General features: G+C 37.6%; 1 protein-coding gene across 9 annotated transcripts in view; it reads left to right on the plus strand.

The window, feature by feature from the left end:
• The window catches only part of anks1b (ankyrin repeat and sterile alpha motif domain containing 1B), a 150,690-nt gene that overhangs the window by 24,437 nt on the left and 105,699 nt on the right, over positions 1-20,554 (plus strand). For all 9 annotated transcript variants that reach the window (XM_052578121.1, XM_052578138.1, XM_052578111.1 and 6 more), the window contains exons 2-4: positions 13,835-13,915; positions 14,547-14,703; positions 19,500-19,796. In XM_052578121.1, coding sequence (XP_052434081.1) covers positions 13,835-13,915; positions 14,547-14,703; positions 19,500-19,796 — 535 coding nt within the window. The remainder of the gene's footprint in view (positions 1-13,834; positions 13,916-14,546; positions 14,704-19,499; positions 19,797-20,554) is intronic.

Genomic DNA, 20,554 nt, shown 5'->3' on the forward strand with positions numbered 1-20,554 from the left:
CCCTTTCTCAATGTTGTGTATCAGTACATCATAAACATGAATTTGGGTGCAAGCAATGGCCTTCATTTACTAAACTTTGGCAGCTTACTATGAGACACTAATGATTTATAAAGTCATGCTTTAAAATGAAGCAAGTATTCATCAAAAACAATGCTGTACCATATTGCCATGCATCTTCATTGTAGCTCCTAAACAATGAAGTGCCATTTTGAAACGTAATTTATCCTGTGTTCCTTATTTTGCAAAAAGAAAATATACTTACTAAAGCATGCAGACATTATAATAAGCGCCTAGATTAAAAGAGACAGTGAGGGAGCGAAGAACAGGGAACCCTTTTGATCAAGGCCTCCAATCCTATTTGGCGATGTTTAACATTAAAGTAGAGCGGTGACAGATATCCGCTTGAGGCGTGCGCAGCACCTGTCATCACCTGCTTAGTTTTTATCACTGGGAGAAAAAGAGAAGCAATGAATTCTAACAAGGTTCATGTACTCATTCAGATTCCTCTTTTGATCATTTTAATCAAGACTAGGCGGTCTCCTTCTGTCTTCTCTTTGGTATTCAGTCCCTTTCCCGTTATTTGCTGTATGTGAGAATGTGAGCATCAGAGAGTCTGGTTCCAGTGGGAGAGTTTTTATGGGAGAGCTATTTTGATAGAGTAGAAGGCCAAACAGTCTACTAGTGTTTAAAATACTTTCTTGTGGGGAGTTAATTGCACCCAGCTGTGTGTAAACAACTTTTCACTCGACCCATTTGACAGAGCAAGTCACATGATAATCTGTCATCCCAGATGGGTGCTCTTTCTATCTTAGTTTGCTTTTTTAATGTCAAAGCATTTATTGGCATTATTGTTTCACACAGGGTATCATGATTTACTTTGAGGTATCATATCTGTAGTACAAACAGTATGCCAAAGTGTAATGCTTGGTTTAGAAAATGAAAAATAATAAGAATATATTTTGAAAATATGTAAATACATTAATAGTTTAGTTCATATATATTTTTCAGTTAGGCCTACTCTTCCGGCAGGTTACGTCATCATGGCAGTAGGTGGCGGCAATTCTTTATGTGTGAGTCATTGAATCGAATTCGTTCAAAACACTGCTGAATGAAACTCACCTTATGAGTGACTCATTGAATCATTCATTTTTATGGATTTACTTTAAAAACGCTGATTCATTCAGGAATTTAGCAAGTTAGCATTTCATTGAGTCACTGAATCGTTTATTCAACTGATTCTCTGAATGCTAATTCAGGAACTGAACACCTCTACCATGTTGTTTTGAGACTTGTTCGGTTCATCTGTGGATTTTGTTTGGCACGGTTCGGGTCGGAGCAGCAAAAACTGACTGGCAATATTGTGCCTAAAATGTAAGTGGCTCAATAACAACTTCTTGTTTATTGTACTGTTGTCAGTGTTGGGGGTAACGTTAACGAGTTACAAAGTAACGGATTACAGTAACTATATTACTTTTTTGGGTAACGAAGTAAAGTAACACATTACCCTAATAATATTGGTAACTACACTAGTTTACTAGACTAGAACACGCTTTCCTGCGTTACAAAAGCCGTGTTTGACTGTGTGTAAAGTTCTTGGCCGGGTTTCCCGATAACGGTTGATCTTAGCGCTTAAGTAGTAAGTAATTTGATGATCGTTCATTATTATTTCACATGCGTTTCCCAACAATCACGTAGCTGTGCTTTAAGTGCTGTTTAGAGGAATCGCTGTCCGTTTGTCAAGTGCTGAAATGTCACCTTATAGAATGACTCGTAATTGTAGTACACGCTCGTTTATTGACGTTAACCTAATGCTGCGTTCCAGACAGACAACTTGGATATAATAACTATAATACAATACTATATTATATTATAGTGTATAATATTTCACTTTACATAATAATATATAATGTACTTTTCATACAGTAGAGAGAGATAGAGAGAGATGTTATTTCTGGGTCAAATACATACATAGCTGGTTTTCATGCACTTCAGCAAGTCATTGACATATTTACATGCATAAAACAACCTTATTTATTCAATAATTTTTTTCAATAGCCTTATGAAATGTTTTCCCCCCTCCTGAACTGCACTGAAAGTCAAGCTGCGTTCACTTCATGAGCATCTGACCGTTTGATTGGAGTAAAACTAGCGTCACCTCACATACACGGGACTGTAAAGGTATTCATAATAAGTAGTGAAGTTACTTTTCAAATGCAGTAACTAGTAAAGTAATCTCGGTTGCACTTTATTTTACAGTATGTGTACTAACATGTAATTATAGTGTACTTACAGTGTATTTATCTAAGAAAGTTCTGGTAATACAAGGTAACTACAAGGGGTAGGGTTAGGTTTAGGGTTAGGTTCAGGGTTAGTGCCGTTATTACATCGTTATTGTAATTACTATAATAAGTACATTGTATTTACATAAGGAACAGGACTGTAAAATAAAGTGCTACCGTAATCTCATTACAATTTACAGATGTAACTAGTAACTAGTAACTAATTCACTTTTTTGAGTAACTACCCCAACACTGACTGTTGTATAAAAGCAACAATACAAGCTCAAACACAAGCTTTTTACACCGTGTATCAACACAATGGCACTCGGCGTCCGATTCACAATCATGTTAATAATATTTGGAATATCAATACAGAATCATTGCTCCCTTCCTAGATGGCTCAGTTTGACACAGTTTCCTGTGCCATAGACAGTGTAACATCTTCTATTCATATTGGCTGTTTATTATATTTCTAAGACACTATCGAGTGTGTGATGTACAGTGACACGTGTGTGTTTGTGATGTGACGGGTCTATAGTGTTGACGGCATAGTGTGCTCGGAGGAGAAAGAGGAAGTGAAGAAACCACAAGGCAGCTCTCATTACAGACATCCACCCTTCAAACGTCTATCCCATCATGCCTCTGCTGTCACATGGTTACCATAGTGAATGGCACAGGTGCAATATACTTGAACATTGTTATTCTCGAGATTCAGGCATATACATAAACAATTTTCCATGCATGTTTACATGTGGTTAGAGAAGGAAAGCTTTTTTTATTTTTTAAATGCAACAGCATAACAGAGTCCATATATGGCCATGATTTATACATATATGGCATACATATATGGCCTCAGACAAGCTCTTTGTTGAGCAGACAGGATGTCAGCACATCTAACTGGCTGCCTCTGACTAAATGATGATCTGGATTACTCTCAGTAATCAGTCTCCAGGTCAGTGTACGTAACTACAATGAGGTGATGGATGTCGGATCCCACTGATGCCCTGGAGAACCATCTGTTTGAACCTCGACAGGATGGACGCTAAGACCAAAAGCAGAGGAGAGCATGCTCTCTTCATCTTTTAGATCAGTAATCAATAGATTAGGTCAGGTCAGGTCAGGCTTATAAGTGCCTGGTGTGGTCAGACCACACTGCCGGCTTCTTCTTCCACACTTTCTTCTCCAGTAGATCAAAGCTAAATCCAGATTAAGACCCTGGAGTTTAATTGTATAGCAAGCGCTTATGTCTACTACAGTTCAATGCATCAGCAAATTGTGTTTTTGTATATTTATGCTGGTGATTTTAAATTAGGCTGTTGATGTATGCTTGTTTCTCACTTATTTAACCCACAGTGCAAAAACACTGAAGCCTTGCTCTGAAATTTAGTGAGCTGCCTGTCTAGGCTGCCTTTTAAGGTGTCACTGGCATACTCCCAATGAGAAAGCTATTTCAAAAGGTGGACACCATAATTATTCTGCCACAATCCAGTGTCTCATCCATCAATTCATCCAGGCAATTCAAGAATGCATGAGAACCCGTGAAAAATTGTGTCTTATGTGGCAAAATGTACTCTGCTCTAAAAGTTGGGGTTGTTTTTTAATGTTTTTGGGCTGCATTTATTCAGTAAAAATGAATATTACATGTAATTTATTCCTGCGATTAATTCAATTTTCAGTGCTCATTACTCCAGTCTTCAGTGTCCCATTTTTCAGAAATCATTTTAATATGCAGATTTGTTGCTCAAGAAAAGTTTCCTATTATGAATGTTAAAAACAGTTGTGCAGCTAAATATTTATGTGGAAACCATGATACATTATATGATGCAGTCACACTTGTTGGTTCTGTTGTTGATTCAGGGTTAGCATCTTCTGAGGTCCTCTGAGGGTCAGCATCATCTCTTCTCAGTTGCTCTGGATCCAGACTGGAGCTTGTGTAAGTCCTAGTTACCATGGGATGTAAATCCTGTGGCATAACAGAGAAACAAATAGAGACATCATTAGCATAGCTGCTGTTCCAACAAAGTAAAACTAATTAGTTTAACCAACGCTAAAGAATAAGAATGTGCATTTGATCAGATACAACTGCAGTCACAAATTATGAGATGCATTATTTGAATGCTTGGCGAAAGAGATGCGTTTTTAATCTAGATTTAAACAGAGAGAGTGTGTCTGAACCCCGAACATTATCAGGAAGGCTATTCCAGAGTCTGGGAGCCAAATGTGAAAAGGCTCTACCTCCTTTAGAGGACTTTGCTATCCTAGGAACTACCAAAAGTTCAGCGTTTTGTGACCTTAGGGAGCGTGATGGATTGTAGCGTGGTAGAAGGCTAGTCAGGTGCGCAGGAGCTAAACCATTTAGGGTCTTATAGGTAAGTAATGATAATTTGTAACTTAAACGGAACTTAATAGGTAGCCAGTGCAGAGACTGTAAAATTGGGATAATATGATCATATTTTCTTGACCTGGTAAGGACTCTAGCTGCTGCATTTTGGACTACCTGTAGCTTGTTTATTGAAGATGCAGGACAACCACCCAGAAGTGCATTACAATAGTCCAGTCTAGAGGTCATGAATACAGAGGTCATGAATGCATGAACTAGCTTTTCTGCATCAGAAACAGATAACATGTTTCATAGCTTGGCAATGTTTCTAAGATGGAAGAATGCAGTTTTTGTAACATGGAAATATGATTTTCAAAAGACAAGTTGCTGTCTAATATAACACCCAGATTTTTGACTCTAGAGGAGGTAGCAGTGCATCCGTACAGTTGCAAATTGTAATTTACAAGATACTGTATACTGTTTTTTTTTGGTCCAATAATTAATATATCTGTGTTATCTGAATTTAATAAGAGAAAATTATTGGTCCTCCAATCTATTAAATTTTTAACAAACTCTGTTAGCTCAGATAATTTAGAAGTTTCATCTGGTCTCGTTGAGATATATAGCTGAGTATTATCAACATACAGTAACAGAGAAACTAATCCCGTTTTTTTTTTTTATAATATTACCAAGGGGCAACATGTGTATTGAAAATAGAAGGGGACCTAGGACGGATCCTTGTGTCACTCCATATTTTACTGGTGATAAATGAGATGATATTGAATATAGAAGGGGACCTAGGATGGATCCTTGTGTCACTCCATATTTTACTGGTGATAAATGAGATGATTCCCCATTTAAATAAAAAAAATGGTAGCAATCGGACAGATATGATCTAAACCATCTTAGAGCCTGCCCTTGAATACCTGTATAGGTTTGTAATCAATCTATGAGTATGTAATGATCTATGGTTTCGAACGCAGCACTAAGATCAAGTAAAACTAGCAATGTGATGCAGCCTTGATCTGACGCAAGAAGCAGGTCATTTGTAATTTTAACAAGTGCAGTTTCTGTGCTATGGTGGGGCCTGAAATTTTGACTGAAATTCTTCATACAGATTTTTTTTTTTTTTTTTTTTGCAGGAAGGAGCTCAATTGAGCAGACACAGTGGACAGCAGGGGAAATTATCACCTGCTTTAGACTATTTGGTTTTTGCCTTGACATTAAATATTCACATTCTTCATGGTATGGAAAAAGAAGCAATTTTTTGTTTTTATTTTATTATATTGCATAGTAATTTGATGTTAGCTTTGATGTTAAGTTGTTTTGTTGTCATTGTAAATATTCACCTTTCCATGGCCATGGAGGGGAAACAGATTGTCAGCTGACAGATACGACACACTGTTTTTTTTTTCTTTCAATATTTATTTCAACCCAAGACAACCAAAATCAAATCCCTAGAAGCTTGTGAACAGTTTTGTAATGACTGTGTGCATGCTAATTCACAAGTCGACAAACTGGGAAAGTCATACTCACAGAGGTAATGTTAATCATTAAAACAAACAAAATACAAAACTTACAAAAACACTCAGCAATGTTATTGATGTTATTGAGTCAGAGACAGGTGGTTTAATCAGTGACATTATTATCCGGCATCTTTGTCACCTCAGCCTGCTTCCCTTCCCGTTTTTACATATAGAAAAAGCAAAAAACGTAATACATAATACATATTACGTAATACGTAATACATTGTCTTGTTTTCTCCCTGAACAATGATGTGAGTTGCTATGGCCATGCTCAATACAGCAAGAATGCATCAAAAAATCTAAAATTGCCTTAAACTCAATAGCAGAAAGGTAGCGTGATCGTCCTCATATGGCATATGAACAAAACAGTTACACAGAGTTCAAAATTGCATGATGTCAGCTTTACAGTCTGTATTGTACAGTATGTGTTTGTATTTTTGTACTTCCACGAGTATTGACACTTAGCTCCACAACATTAGTACAAACATTTTAGCATCCAATACTAAAAAATCTGATTATAATAATAAAAGTTAATAATAATAAAAGTTGCTTGGGATCCTGTTTTAGAAAATCTATGTATACTCTCTGAAAAAAGGTACAAAAGCTTTCACTGGGGTAGTACCTTTTTTAAAAGTTAGAAATACATACCACTAAAGTACAAAAATTTATACTTAAGGTACTATTACAGCATTTCAAGGTACTTATACGCACTCTTTAGGGGTAAATAAGGTACAAATGTATAACTTTTGAAAGGGTACTGCCCCGGTGACAGCTTTTGTACCCTTTTTTTCTGAGAGTGTTGCTAGACAGCAAGGCTTACTTGCTACAGAGGTAAACATGTAGAGTGGACCAAAGTAAAGCACATCTGTGACTTGCTGGTCAGGGAGGCAGCATGCATTGTGGGATAGCAGCGGTCAAACATTTGCGAGAACTACTCAACCACAGAATATACAGCACTCTCAACTGGCCTTTAACACAAACCCTTGTGTTCTTGCTATACACTTGCTTTTGTATTTAGTCATTATTTGTCCTTCAAGCAGAGATTAAGTCTCTAAAGGCCTGAATGATTCATACTGTACCCTTGTTTTGGGCTTTCCAATAAAGCTTTGCTTACATGGAGAGCAGCTTGTTAAAATCTAAATTCAGCATCTGCTTGGATCGTTCAGCAGCACTGAATGCATATACAAAATATGTTTAACACATCCACACGAAGACATGGGAACTCTCCTTGTGGGTGTATTAGCTGAATGTGTCAGGTTTCCCAAACTGATGATGTATGTAACAACAAATCGCTCCAGCATTAATCAAAGCGATTTTCTGTAATCAGATTGTACTGAAATGGCTGCTTGTTATGAAACAGATTGCAGGTAGACATGAAACATCTGATGAGGTCTAATTAATGCCCAAGTTGAGCCATGCCAGACTTTGTGGAGAGTGTTCAAATGTCTGTGATCTCTCATAAGGAGGCCACACACGCCCAATAATGTTCAGAGGGCCCATGGGAGAATCAATGACATCAGTGCATTTCCTGTGCCCTCGGGGTATGGTGCGGTCATTGATTACTCGTGTCTGGGTTTAATTATCCTCTAGTGGAAATGAAAGGAGAGGGGAATCAGCAGACTCTGTTAATAGATCTGATGCACAATCTGATTAAGAAACCAAAACTAGATCCTAGTGTACTGGCAAATTATAGGCCTATTTCAAATCTTCCATTTATGTCTAAAATTTTAGAAAAAGTTGTGTCTGCTCAATTGAGCACCTTCCTGCATAAAAATTATCTGTATGAAGAATTTCAGTCAGGTTTCAGGCCCCACCATAGCACAGAAACTGCACTTTTTAAAATTACAAATGACCTGCTCCTTGCGTCAGATCAAGGCTGCATCTCATTTCTAGTCTTACTTGATCTTGATCTAGATTACAAAACTATACAGGTATTCAAGGGCAGGCTCTAAGATGGTTTAGATCCTACCTGTCCGATCGCTACCATTTTGTTTACTTAAATGGGATGTCATCTCATTTATCATCAGTAAAATATGGAGTGCCACAAGGATCCATCCTAGGTCCTCTTCTATTTTCAATATACATGTTGCCCCTTGGTAATTTTATTTGAAAATACGGAATTAGCTTCCACTGTTATGCTGATGACAGAGTGTGTTAAAAATGTAAAAGATTGGATGACAAATAATTTTCTCCAATTAAATTCGGATAAGACAGATATATTAATTATTGGACCAAAAAACACTACACAAAATCTTGTAGATTACAATCTGCAACTAGACGGATGTAATGTTACTTCCTCTACAGTCAGAAATCTGGGTGTTATATTAGACAGCAATTTGTCTTTTGAAAATCATATTTCCAATGTTACAAAAACTGCATTCTTCCATCTTAGAAACGTTAACTGTTTCTGATGCAGAAAAGCTAGTTCATGCATTTATGACCTCTAGACTGGACTATTGTAATGCACTTCTGGGTGGTTGTCCTGCTTCGTCAATAAACAAGCTACAGGTGGTCCAAAATACAGCAGCTAGAGTCCTTACGAGGTAAAGAAAATATGATCATATTACCCCAATTTTACAGTCTCTGCACTGGCTACCTATTAAGTTCCGTATCAGTTACAAAGTATCATTACTTACCTATAAGGCCCTAAATGGTTTAGCTCCTGTGTACCTGACTAGCCTTCTACCATGCTACAATCCATCACGCTCCCTAAGGTCACAAAACGCTGGACTTTTGGTAGTTCCTAGGATAGCAAAGTCCACTAAAGGAGGTAGAGCAAATGTGCATCTGATCAAATGTGTATTTTTAATCATTAGTTTGGGTTAAACTAATTTTACTTTGTTGGATCAGCAGCTATGCTAATGATGTCTCTATTTTGTTTCTATGTTTTGCCACGGGATTTACATCCCGTGGTAACTAGGATTTACACAAGCTCCAGTCTGGATCCAGAACAACTAAGAAGAGATGATGCTGACCCTCAGAGGACCTCAGATGATGTTAAACCTGAATCAACAAACAGAACTAACAATTATTGCTACATGTGGGACTGTATCATATAATAATTATTAATTAATAATATTAATCATGTTAATCATCTAGCTGACTACGTCTTGTATTAAATTTTTCTAAAAATCCTGTCAAACGTGCACAAACTGACAGTCACCACCATAAGCTACTACTAAATATTGTAGAAACATAATTTTCTGTAAAGTTGCTTTGTAACGATTTGTATTGTAAAAAGCGCTATACAAATAAACTTGAATTGAATTGAACTTCAAAAAATATGGGCTGATCAACCACCCAAAATGCAAGATCCTCATGTTATGTTTTTTTTGTTTTTTACAAAACAAATGATGTTGAATATCAAGCATGTCAGTAACGGTTGTATTAACATTAAATGTAAAGTTCACCCAAAAATAAAAATCTTTTACTTCCCACTGCACAATGTGCCATCGGAGTGACATCTTTTTCATGTAATTTTTGGATGTCCAAATTCGGTCCAAATGACGTCCAAAATAATATCCAGTTCAAAAGTCAAATATTGAACGTCAAGATGACGTCCAAGTTGGGTCATGGTTGGAAGTCCAAATAGTGGACCTAGTTTGGACATCAAATAAATGTTCAGAAATGGTCATGGACCGACAGACCTAATATAGACATGATCGGCACGTCTATCCAACGTCCAGTGTTTAGTGGGTTGAGGGTAAGTAAATGCTAATAGAATTGTCATTTTTGGGTGAAGTAATCCTTTAAATATTTGGTTGTTGATAGGTGCAGTCACATTTTGGCAAAAGATGACGATTGTAAATGTGTGATTGATGTATGAAGTCACTTTTAAACCAACCAGTTTTCTTTTGGTCAGTGAGGCGAATTGCTATGACCAACTTGATTCTTGAACCTGAAATCTGTTTGGGAAAATCTTTTGTGTGGATTTCTGTTCAAGTGAATTTATCTGTGAACATTCGGTACAAGTTTCTGCACCTTCATAGTCAGCATTTTTAAGCAAATTGTGTGATTCTTCACTATTTTTTGCCTAGTAGTGTGAGCATTGTGTTAACACTGAAAAATAGGCTTAGGGTGCTGATATATATCCAGATGATGTACTAAAAAACATAATTTTTAAATGTTGGACTGGACACTCCATACACTCAACAGTCTTTCAGTCCACTTCATACGCTAGATTCATACATAGAGTCTAGCATAAGTACACAGTATATACTGTAATACATCATTTTGGACATTATATCTGTGTCAGCAAGTTTTGTGAACAGCAAGAAACCACATTGAATCCAGTGTTTGCAATTGCTATTCAGATATTTTATAAATTATTATAATATTTTACAAGACAACTGATGCTTTTGTGAGCATGATCAACTTTGTTTAACAAAAAAACAAAAAAACAACAACTTTTAACTGTAGTGTATAAATCTAGCTTTTTTTCCTGTAAAAATATGCATAGTGTTTTAGCTTGGTTTGCCAGTGTGAGATATTTTAAGTTTGTTTTTGTGACAGCGTGTCTAGAGAGCAATTGTCAATGCTCAGCTGGAGTTTATTTGAGCGTCTCTCTCTCTCTTGTTCGTTCTCCACGTCTATTCATATCTTCCTCTTCAGTAACCCTCTCTCATGTGCTTCCAACTACTCAAGATTGTGTAGCCGGACCAATTAGTTCTGCGCTGCTGTGTTCATGTGTGTATGTGTGTGGCAGGTTGGGTAATACTGATATACTGTATCAGTATTGTAGAGTGCAGTGCAGCACTCTGGTGCTCTCCACACACAGGATGAGTCATGCGCTTGCAGCAAAGGCAGGGCTTTCCCTCGCTCTGAGCTGATGCTCAGATTTCATTCCCGTTTGTCACTATATTATGCTTTTATCTCACCGGAATTATCTCACTGGAATTATCGAAATGAGACGTTCATCCAGCCACATCACATTCACACTATTGCAGACATGACCTCCGCTGAATATCCAAAGGGAATTAACATTTAACATAGTTGATGCTTAATATGTGGAGGAAATACTCTGCATAGTTGCTTAATCTGTTGAGGATTGACCTTGTTTTGCTGCTCGATCTAATGCTGTTAACTAACTCATTTTGAACCTTCTCTGTTGTTCCTTTGAGATGTATGGCTGCACAACGATCGTTTAAACACATGACAAACAAATGCAAATACTTGATATCTGAGTCAGTGATCTGCACATCTGGTACGTGTGGAATAAAAGCCAGTTAGGATGAAAAAGGGTTTTCACTCATCGTTTGATTGACAGTCTCTGAGGTTGAGTGCAAATGATGTTTGATGGTGTCTTTGCTTAAGTACTTGCTTTGTACGCTTAATGTTTAAAGAATGTTTTGGCATCAGTGTAAGTTCAGATCTTAATGCCGGCTTCTGTCAATTACCAGAAAATACTTTGAATGATCACGTAATTGATAAAAACAAACTGAAATCACACTTGCAGTAATGGGCCAATGATGTTTATGTATTACTTTTTGTCATAAAACCAAAAAACATCAAACGACTGTCGCGATAAAACATTCTTGAAAAGAAAACCTACCAGAACTTCAAAAGTTTGGGAAATACATTGTTACTTTTATTTAGCAAGGACGCATTAGAAAGTAACAGTAAAGGCTTTTTTTCAATGTTACAGTATTTCTATTTCAAATTCTTTTGAACTTTATTCATCAAAGCCCATTTATTCATCACTCTATTCATCAAAGATTCCTTAAAAATAAAAACGGATTCAGCAAAGATAATAGGCAAGACAACCGTTTTCAACACTGATAATAATTTGAAATGTTTCTTGTGGAGCAAATCAGCATTGATTTCTGAAGCATAGTTTTTCACATATATTCACTTCTATAATTATTTCTTCTGCTTCATTACTTAATGAGCTAAATCCATTTGCCTGCCAAATCAAAGTCATGTAGTGCAACCACAATTAAATAAATAAATAAATAAATAAATACCTAAATAACAGGAAGTTATGTCATAGAGAGGACACCTGCAGTCTCTTAAAATATAACATGGCAAGATTGGTTCAGATTGTAAAATATTACACGGTCTGACCGTCCCCTCCCCCGACTTGTATATTAATGAATTAATAATTAATGATATTTGCATCATGAATGATGGATTCATAAATAAAATATGGGATGTTTTTCTATGTTGTCTTGAGTTATTCTCAGATCAAAAAATTCCTTTAAAGGATCCTCTCTCTCATAGTCTCACACACTAGTATTAGCTGTTGTCCCCTGAATCAGGTTAAGAAGTGTTCTCATGCTGCTCTGTGTAATGCTGTTTCTGCAGGACATTGGAATGTCTGTTTATGGCAGCATGGAACACTGTGTGTGTGTGTGTGTGTGTGTGTGTTTCCTGTTGTCCTGTGATTGGTCAGTCATGTTTTGAGTCATATCGTGGGTCGTGGCCTTTGTCCTCCTCATGTCTTCTTATAAGTCTAGACATCTGAGAGTGCTATTGACTGCACATGTTCTAATTATGGACTTCAGATGCAACTATTCTCAGGCATTAACACTTGTGAAATACAGAGAAGGTATCTAAAAGTATTACTCTACCTTGATTAAATTATAAATCTTGAAACAAACTCTCAGTGTATAAACAGTGTGCTCACTGTTTATTCTTGAATTGGAGAATAAATTACGTTTATTTACAGGAGAATAAATTACTTTTTTTTCTGCCATTGCTGTGTGATTATTGATTTATTTGCAATGAAAATATGCAACACCTTACTGCGAATCAATAGTCCGGAGATTATAATTGATCAAAATCGAACCAAATCTGACAAAACCTCTCAGGACATTCATGGACATCCTCAGTTGGAAAACAGATTTGTAAATAGTCAAATATATGATTTAGGCTGTGGTAGTTCATGTGTTTATAAAGTATTTTTATATGAATTATGTTTAATGCAATATTTGTAACACATTTGTGATAATAGAATTCATTGGTCTCAAACTCAATTCCTGGAGGGCCACAGCTCTGCACAGTTTTACTCATACCCTAATCGAACACACCTGATCCGGCTAATCAAGGTCTTCAGGATTACTAGAAACTCCCAAGCAGTTGTGAATTGGAGCTGGTTGGAGCTAAACTCTGCAGAGCTGTGGCCCTCCAGGAAGTGAGTTTGAGACCACTGATATAATTGATTAATCATGATTGTTTCATCAACAGCTCTATTGTTTGTACTTCATGGCCCTTGCTTTAAAAAAAAAAGAAGAAGAAAAAAAAAAAATTTCTAATGATGATAATAACAGAAATAAAAGAACAAATCGACATAGTTTTATGGAATCTCTTTATTTTGTGATGTTCATTCAGGAATAGTTTGTGTACTAATAGAAGTACAGTAGTTGTTTTTATTTCTCATTTTAATCCCCGTATTTGGGGCTCTTGGTAACACAAAGTGAAAACCCTCGATCTGTGGTATTTCCCCATTTAGATATGAAGGTGAATGTGTCTGCATGTTCTCTAAGCTGCATTTAAGGTCCTGTGAAGATCGTGAGAAACGGGAGATTCCCACAGCCATCTTGGCATGAGTGTGGTTTTCTCAAACTCTGCTGTATCTGCTCTCATATCAGCTCTGTACAGAAATAACTCATGCAATCTGCTGTATATGGCTTTGTTGTAGGTGTGTAGTAGTTTTGTACTGATGTCTTTTTACTGCGCTGTACTGATTGATCTTCTCTTCTCCTCTGCAGTATGTGGAGAGGCGTCAGTGTGAACTGTGCTGATGGCTCAGGATACACACCTCTGCACCACGCATCTCTGAACGGACACAGGTAATACTCCTATTCTCTATTAAGATCAGATATAAACTAATGGGCGCTAAATCAAATGAATGAGCTTATGCTCTTGCACACTTCAGTCCTTCCTATCATGGTGTTATAGACTAAAAAAGGGAAAGTGCTAAACATCAGGATTACTTTATAGAGGTGTAATCCAGCTCACATAGACAAGAATCAGAACACCCTAATGTCAGATTAGGGCGGGTTTATGAAATAGGGGTGGGGTCAGATTAGGGCGGGGTTTGTGAATCTGGATACAGCTAGATTAGTGTGTATGTGTATGAGGTGGGTGGCATTATATTCAGTTAATGAGGGTTTATGGGATGAGGTGGTGTCAGATTAGTTAGATTTTTTTTTTTTTTTTTTTTTTTTAAAGCAGGATGGAATTAGATTAGCTCAGGATTTAAACATTTGCCATTAGAATGAGCCCAGTGTAGGAGAGGGATTTTATGTAACTTGAATTATGTATTATGATTAGAGCACAATTATCCTGTGCATATTGTGCCTGCAAAAAGCTTGATGAAGTTAAATAGCACCATAGAAGATTTATGAGTTTTTTGGTATTTGAGAATGAAAATCGGGCCACACGATTACATGAAATCTTTCTTATTTGTCTTTCTCTCAGGGACGTGGTGTTAAAGTTGCTGCAGTTTGAAGCCTCTGCTAATGTGGCAGACAGTAAGGGCTGTTTTCCTCTGCATCTGGCCGCATGGAGAGGTGATGTGGACATAGTCCAGATACTGATCCACCACGGCCCGTCCCACAGCAGAGTTAATGAGCAGGTACACACACATACCCTTAGAGCAAATGTACTATTTGTAAGCTTACCCCCTCATCTAATCATAACATTTGCATATCATGCTAACTTAGCCAAAACCCAGTGCATGACAGTTACACTAAAACCTTGACGTCACAAACTGACTTTAACACACATCACTAGTCCTGTGGTGAACAATTACAGTAATCTGTGCAAATAAATCCAAAGGAAAATAAGTTTCTCTTCATACATAATCTGAAAATCCTTAACCATTCCCCTGCTACGATATGCAGTATAGGCTAAGCTAGCATGTTGTGATAGCAGTATGCTACATAAATGCTGTGCAAAATGTAAGCTAAAAACAAGTTAAGGTTAAGGTTCTTACATGGCCACCCCCAAATCTATATATATATATATATATATATATATATATAATTTTTTTTTTTTTTTTTTTTTTATGATAACTTGGGTGTCTTAAATCAGTAAGACAGTGGGATATTTTCACACCTTTTGTCATATGGCAGATGAAAATGGTACACCTGAAAAGTAGTTGCACACATTTCCCTCAAAAAACGCCCGAATCAAAGGTTTCATCTATCTCTGAAATTGTGAAGAATGAGCTTAACTTTTAGGGGTTTGATCAATAACAAGCACTAGTATAGAGCACTTGTCTACACTAGTCTGCTGTTAATAGTAGTACACATTTACAAACACTTAAAACGTCTATACACAGTGCCCATGCATTTGAGCAGGAACACACTCTAACATTCTTAACAGGTTTTTGACAGTTTCAGACCTGTTCCTCACATCTCGGCGTGTTGATGGGCTGATGGAGGGTTTGTTGTGCAGAGTCAGAGCAGCTCTGTGAAAGGCCTGTATTTACCTGCAGTTTAAAATGCTGTCTCATTGCAGGGAATAGTGCGGCTCTCTCTCCTGCCATCTGCCTCACTCTTAATGACCAAACAAGCTGGAGAAACAATTACGGCCAATCCTTAGCCCTCCTCAACTCACTAAACCATCAGATTGATGGATAGACCTTCACCGCCGGCATGAGTGCATTCTGGAGAGAAAAAGACGGTGTATGGCCTTCATTTACACTGTCAGTAGTCTGTTAATAATGAATACTGTCTGTTATCAGTTCATGAAAGGAATGTTGAATTCAACTAAATTTTAGGAAATTAATTGGATTGAGCCTTCTCAAGTCAATCATGAATGCTGCACAATCCTGACTGATAATTTTTGTTTTACTTTCACTCCATTTTACATTCATTTCTCTAAATGGATACTGTATGTGCAGCACTTTACGAGCAATGAGCAATGCAATAGTGATGATACATAGACCTGGACACGCACACAGCTGGTGCCACGGACATTACGGCGTAAATTACACTGCTCTTTATGACTTGGACATTACTCACATCCGGATATAATATTCATATATTTTGTGTCAGAGGGTATGCTATTATTTCAGCGCTGCTATGTAGAGGCTGTTTATAGCCCCATGATTTCCAGCTACTGTTTGATAGTGCTAATGCTGACACAAACACACATTTATCATTCTTTCGTCTGGAAGGACGTAAAATCAATCTGAACAGTCTGCCACGCTCCTATTAAAGGTTTTGCGTCAAACGTACCTGCAGGTGATTTGTCACTCAAAAGATCTGCACTTACACAGAAAATAACATGACAGCCTGTGACAGGTCCATTTTACAGCAGATGGCCATATATTAAGGGAAGTCTCTGCTAATTTACTTGAAGAGTACTTACTTATGTCACTCAGCTAAGTCAACAGGTTATTGAAAGGAAGGTTCACTCAAAAATGAAAGTTCTGTCAGCATTTTCTCACCCTCGTGTCTTTCCAAGTGCTTACTACTTTGTCTTTTCAAACACAAAAGTTGAATTTATCTAGTATTAAAGGCACTAGGTGGATTTTTGCTTTGTTTAAATGCATATAAAGAAGCTGTTGGTGTGTCCATTTGTAGATTGATGCCAGATTTATTGACCTATTACAGAGAGGCAAAAGCTTCTTGACTCTAATGAAATGGAATGAGAGGCTTGTGTGTTTTCTGTACTTTGGGGACAAATCTGTCCACAGAAGAAAGCCAAATCTCATACCTCCTTTGGGACATTTAGTGATGTCCTTTTTTGGAAAAAGTCAATAAGTTAAATAAGAGTATGGTTATTCTGTAGCAGTTAGATTGGTTTTATATTAAAGCTATTAGAGGATTCAGTTTAAAATTAGAAAAATATTATCGACGCCAAACTTTGAATACATTCAAAAATACTTTTAGGTTCAAATTCAGTAGGAAGTGTTAAAATAGCTAACATTTGTGTGTTTTAGCATGCGAACATAGATCCTCAGTGGATGAGTGTGTATGTGTTTGAGAGAGAGGGGGTGTGAGAAAAATGGCTAGTTTTGTGCGTTGCTCAGGAATGTTTTGTTTTCTGGTTGGAAAGATGAAAGGTTACACCATTTTCTCTGACTCCAGCTCCTCTGAGCCCACAAGAGACGGCCCTCTGAATTCCTTTATTTCTCTCTCTCTCTCTCTCTCTCTCTCTCTCTCTCTCTCTCTCACTCACACACACACACACACACACACAAAGCATTAGTCCCAGTGCTCTGGTCCACCGTGGTAACACTCTCATCCAGCTCTCTTTAGCACAGGTCAGTAGTATGAGGTCACTTCCTTCGTTAGCTGAACAAGTTGAACCATGTGTTTTATAGTACGATGGCTTTGGACGTAGTTTCCTGTGTTTGTAAATGCATGGTGGCTCATATAAAGAAACAGAATGTTGATTACCGTAAAAAAAAAAAAAAAAGTCATTTCTATTTGTCTCTCCTTTTCTTTGAAAAAAGCAAAAATCTGGGTTACAGTGAGCCACTTTCAGTAAATGCTCACCTTCAGTAGTAAAGCCATGAGATGTAAATAGTATTAATGTTTACATGATTTTTACATAATTCAGTTTGCAAAAAAAAATCACCTAACTGTAAGTGTCTCACTGTAACTTATTTTTTTTTAAAGAAAACAACGGATGAATATACTGTATTTTTATTTTATTTTATTTGTTTTTTGTTTGATTAGAGTTGATCTTGCGTCAGTCATCATTAAATGCTCTATATGAGCTTAATTTGTATTAAACCCAGAATATTCCTTTAATCCTGCAATATCGGCTCAAAGATCGAATCCACATTAAACTGAACGAAGCACTTTTGTTGGGTCTGTTTGTATATTTTATTCTTCAATTATTTGTTTTGTGTCATTTAAAGAGCTCATTGCTTTAGACACACCATTAATACTATAGTTCATGTCATTGATTGAATGCAAATACCGCTTCTTAATACCGGATATTAACCAATATGGCGTGAACAGTAAGGAGTGGGAAAGCGGCCTGCTGTCTCTCTGGATATTCCACTGTCTGGCCAACATACAGATGCACGATTGAGGCTGCGCTCATAGATGCAGGGAATTACTCTTTGTGTGTGTTTGTTTGCTGTTCATGGCTTAAAAAGGGAGATTAAAGGAAGAAAGGCAGGGCATAGAGAATGAGAGCGAGCGATAGGGTGAGCGAGAGATCTCTGTCTGCAGTATCAGGTCTGTTTCTTTGTGCTGCTTCAGGGACTGGGAGTCTCTTATCATCATTTTCAATCATGTCTGGCTAATTAAGGAACCTATTTGCTTGAAATAAGTCATTGCAGTTAAAGTGGCCGCTCGCTGCTGTTCTCTTGTTTATTGACAGGCCCGCATGAATGCTACTTATGTCTTCATAACACAGACATAACTGCACATTTTTCACTTGCATGGGTTTGTTGGAAGATCCCTCTGAACACAAACCCACACACATACATACAGTATACTGTAGAGCAGGGTTATTCAAATCTTGCCCTGGAGGCCTGTTTAGCTCCAACCCTGATCAAACCCACTTACCTGTGATTTTCTAATGATCCCGAAGACATTGATTAATAGGCTCAGGTGTGTTTGATCAGGGTTGGAGCTAAACTCCAGGTCAAGATTTGAATAACCCTGCTGTATGTCAAGAGAACGAGTGCTGTGTGCAGTAGTGGCAATAGAGGGCGCTGTTGAGTTATCTTCGGCTTATGGCCTGTTTGTTAATGCACAGTTCCAGTTTCATTTGTTAGATGATATTCTTATTACCCTTGTAGGTTTACAGGATTCAACAAACCGCTAACTCATCCCACAGCACATGCAGGGAGAGCTGTGGTTATACATTTTCAAACAATCAGACTTTAAAGCCCTGGCAGACAATGAAAAGACTTATAGTAAAGGAGACATCTGAGCCATATCTCTTTTAATTTGGGTCAGTAAAAACACTAGGGTTGTTCCTGATTAAAGTCATTCATAGTCAACCATTTAAGCCATCAGTCCGAGTAGTTGATATTTTATTACAATAATTTAATCGTCAACCTCAATATCTATAATTTCATCACTACCGGTATGTTAATGACGATGACATGAATCTGCTAATGCATTCAGATGTTTCACCTTCAAGTAATCTGCCGTTATCTGTTTTGACCAGCTGTGTTTGATTTGTCTTATCGTTAAATAGCACTGAATTTCATTCATGCAATGGATGGATCCGATCAACATGTGCTTCTGTGTCTATTGTCTTGTTTGTAAAAACAACCTGACAGTAGCCTTAGGGCAGTTGCAGTGCATTATGGGACTTATTTAGGACTGTAAGTGATTGATAGAAAGTTGTCAGGGTTATATGACATCTCATGTTTTGATAATGGATGCTTCAGAGGGATTTTCTTTTACTGTGCTGTTACAGTAACATGCCGTCTCTCCCTTTCTGATGTAGAACCATGAAAAAGAGACGGCTCTGCATTGTGCGGCTCAGTACGGTCACTCCGAGGTGGTCCGTGTTTTGCTGCAGGAGCTGACGGACCCCAGCATGAGGAACAGTCGCGGGGAAACGCCGCTGGACCTGGCTGCCCTGTACGGACGCCTGCAGGTGGTCCGCCTGCTACTGACCGCCCACCCCAACCTTATGAGCTGCAATACACGCAAGCACACTCCTCTACATCTGGCCGCACGAAACGGCCATCACACAACCGTTCGAGTGCTGCTGGAGACCGACATGGACGTTAACACACAGGTCAGTGTGTGTTCTTCCTCAAGAACTCCACACACTTTACACACACCTTTTCGCTCTAGGTCTCAGTTGTGAGAGAGAGAGAGAGAGAGAGAGAGTGTGTGAATGGTTTAAGGGCTCAAGTGGATGAATAATGAATCTAGCTGTGAGAGTAAGTGAAATGCAGTAGAGGAACACTCTGTTCTCAGTCCAGGGTTTCCTCAGGCTACCCTGGTGTGTTTACTTGGTTATACTTCAGGGACAAATTTTCTACCTCGGAGTGACTTAAATCGTACAAATCTTCCCATTGGGAACATTTCAGGAGATCTGGGGATGTCTTCAATTGAAAAATAACAAAAAAAAAAAAATCATAACTAAAATATTAATGGAAAGATAAATGCAAAATGACTTGTGAGGACGTTTAATAGTACATATTATGTTAGTATGAAATAATAATTCTATGTACGAGAGGTCTTCACTAAATATAGCTTAAAAGCTTTGAGTTCTTTCTTGTTTTTTGGGATGTGTTAGTCTTAAATGTCAGGCTATAAAGCTGTTTGTATGGAAATTGTCTTTTGAGGCATGTGTATGTATGTGATGGAACACTGGAGGACTGCCTGCGTTTGAATGCTTCTGTGTGTAAGGGGGAGAATGATCAGAGGAAGCTTTGATCTGAAGCATGGATTCCCCATCCTCTTTTTCTCTCGGTCTCTAGGAGAGTTCCAGTATTATTTGAACACATGTATAGTTACAATGCGACAAAGTGTCCTAACCAGGCACTC

Source organism: Carassius gibelio, chromosome A4 (assembly GCF_023724105.1).
Source record: "Carassius gibelio isolate Cgi1373 ecotype wild population from Czech Republic chromosome A4, carGib1.2-hapl.c, whole genome shotgun sequence".
Lineage (NCBI taxonomy): Eukaryota > Metazoa > Chordata > Actinopteri > Cypriniformes > Cyprinidae > Carassius > Carassius gibelio.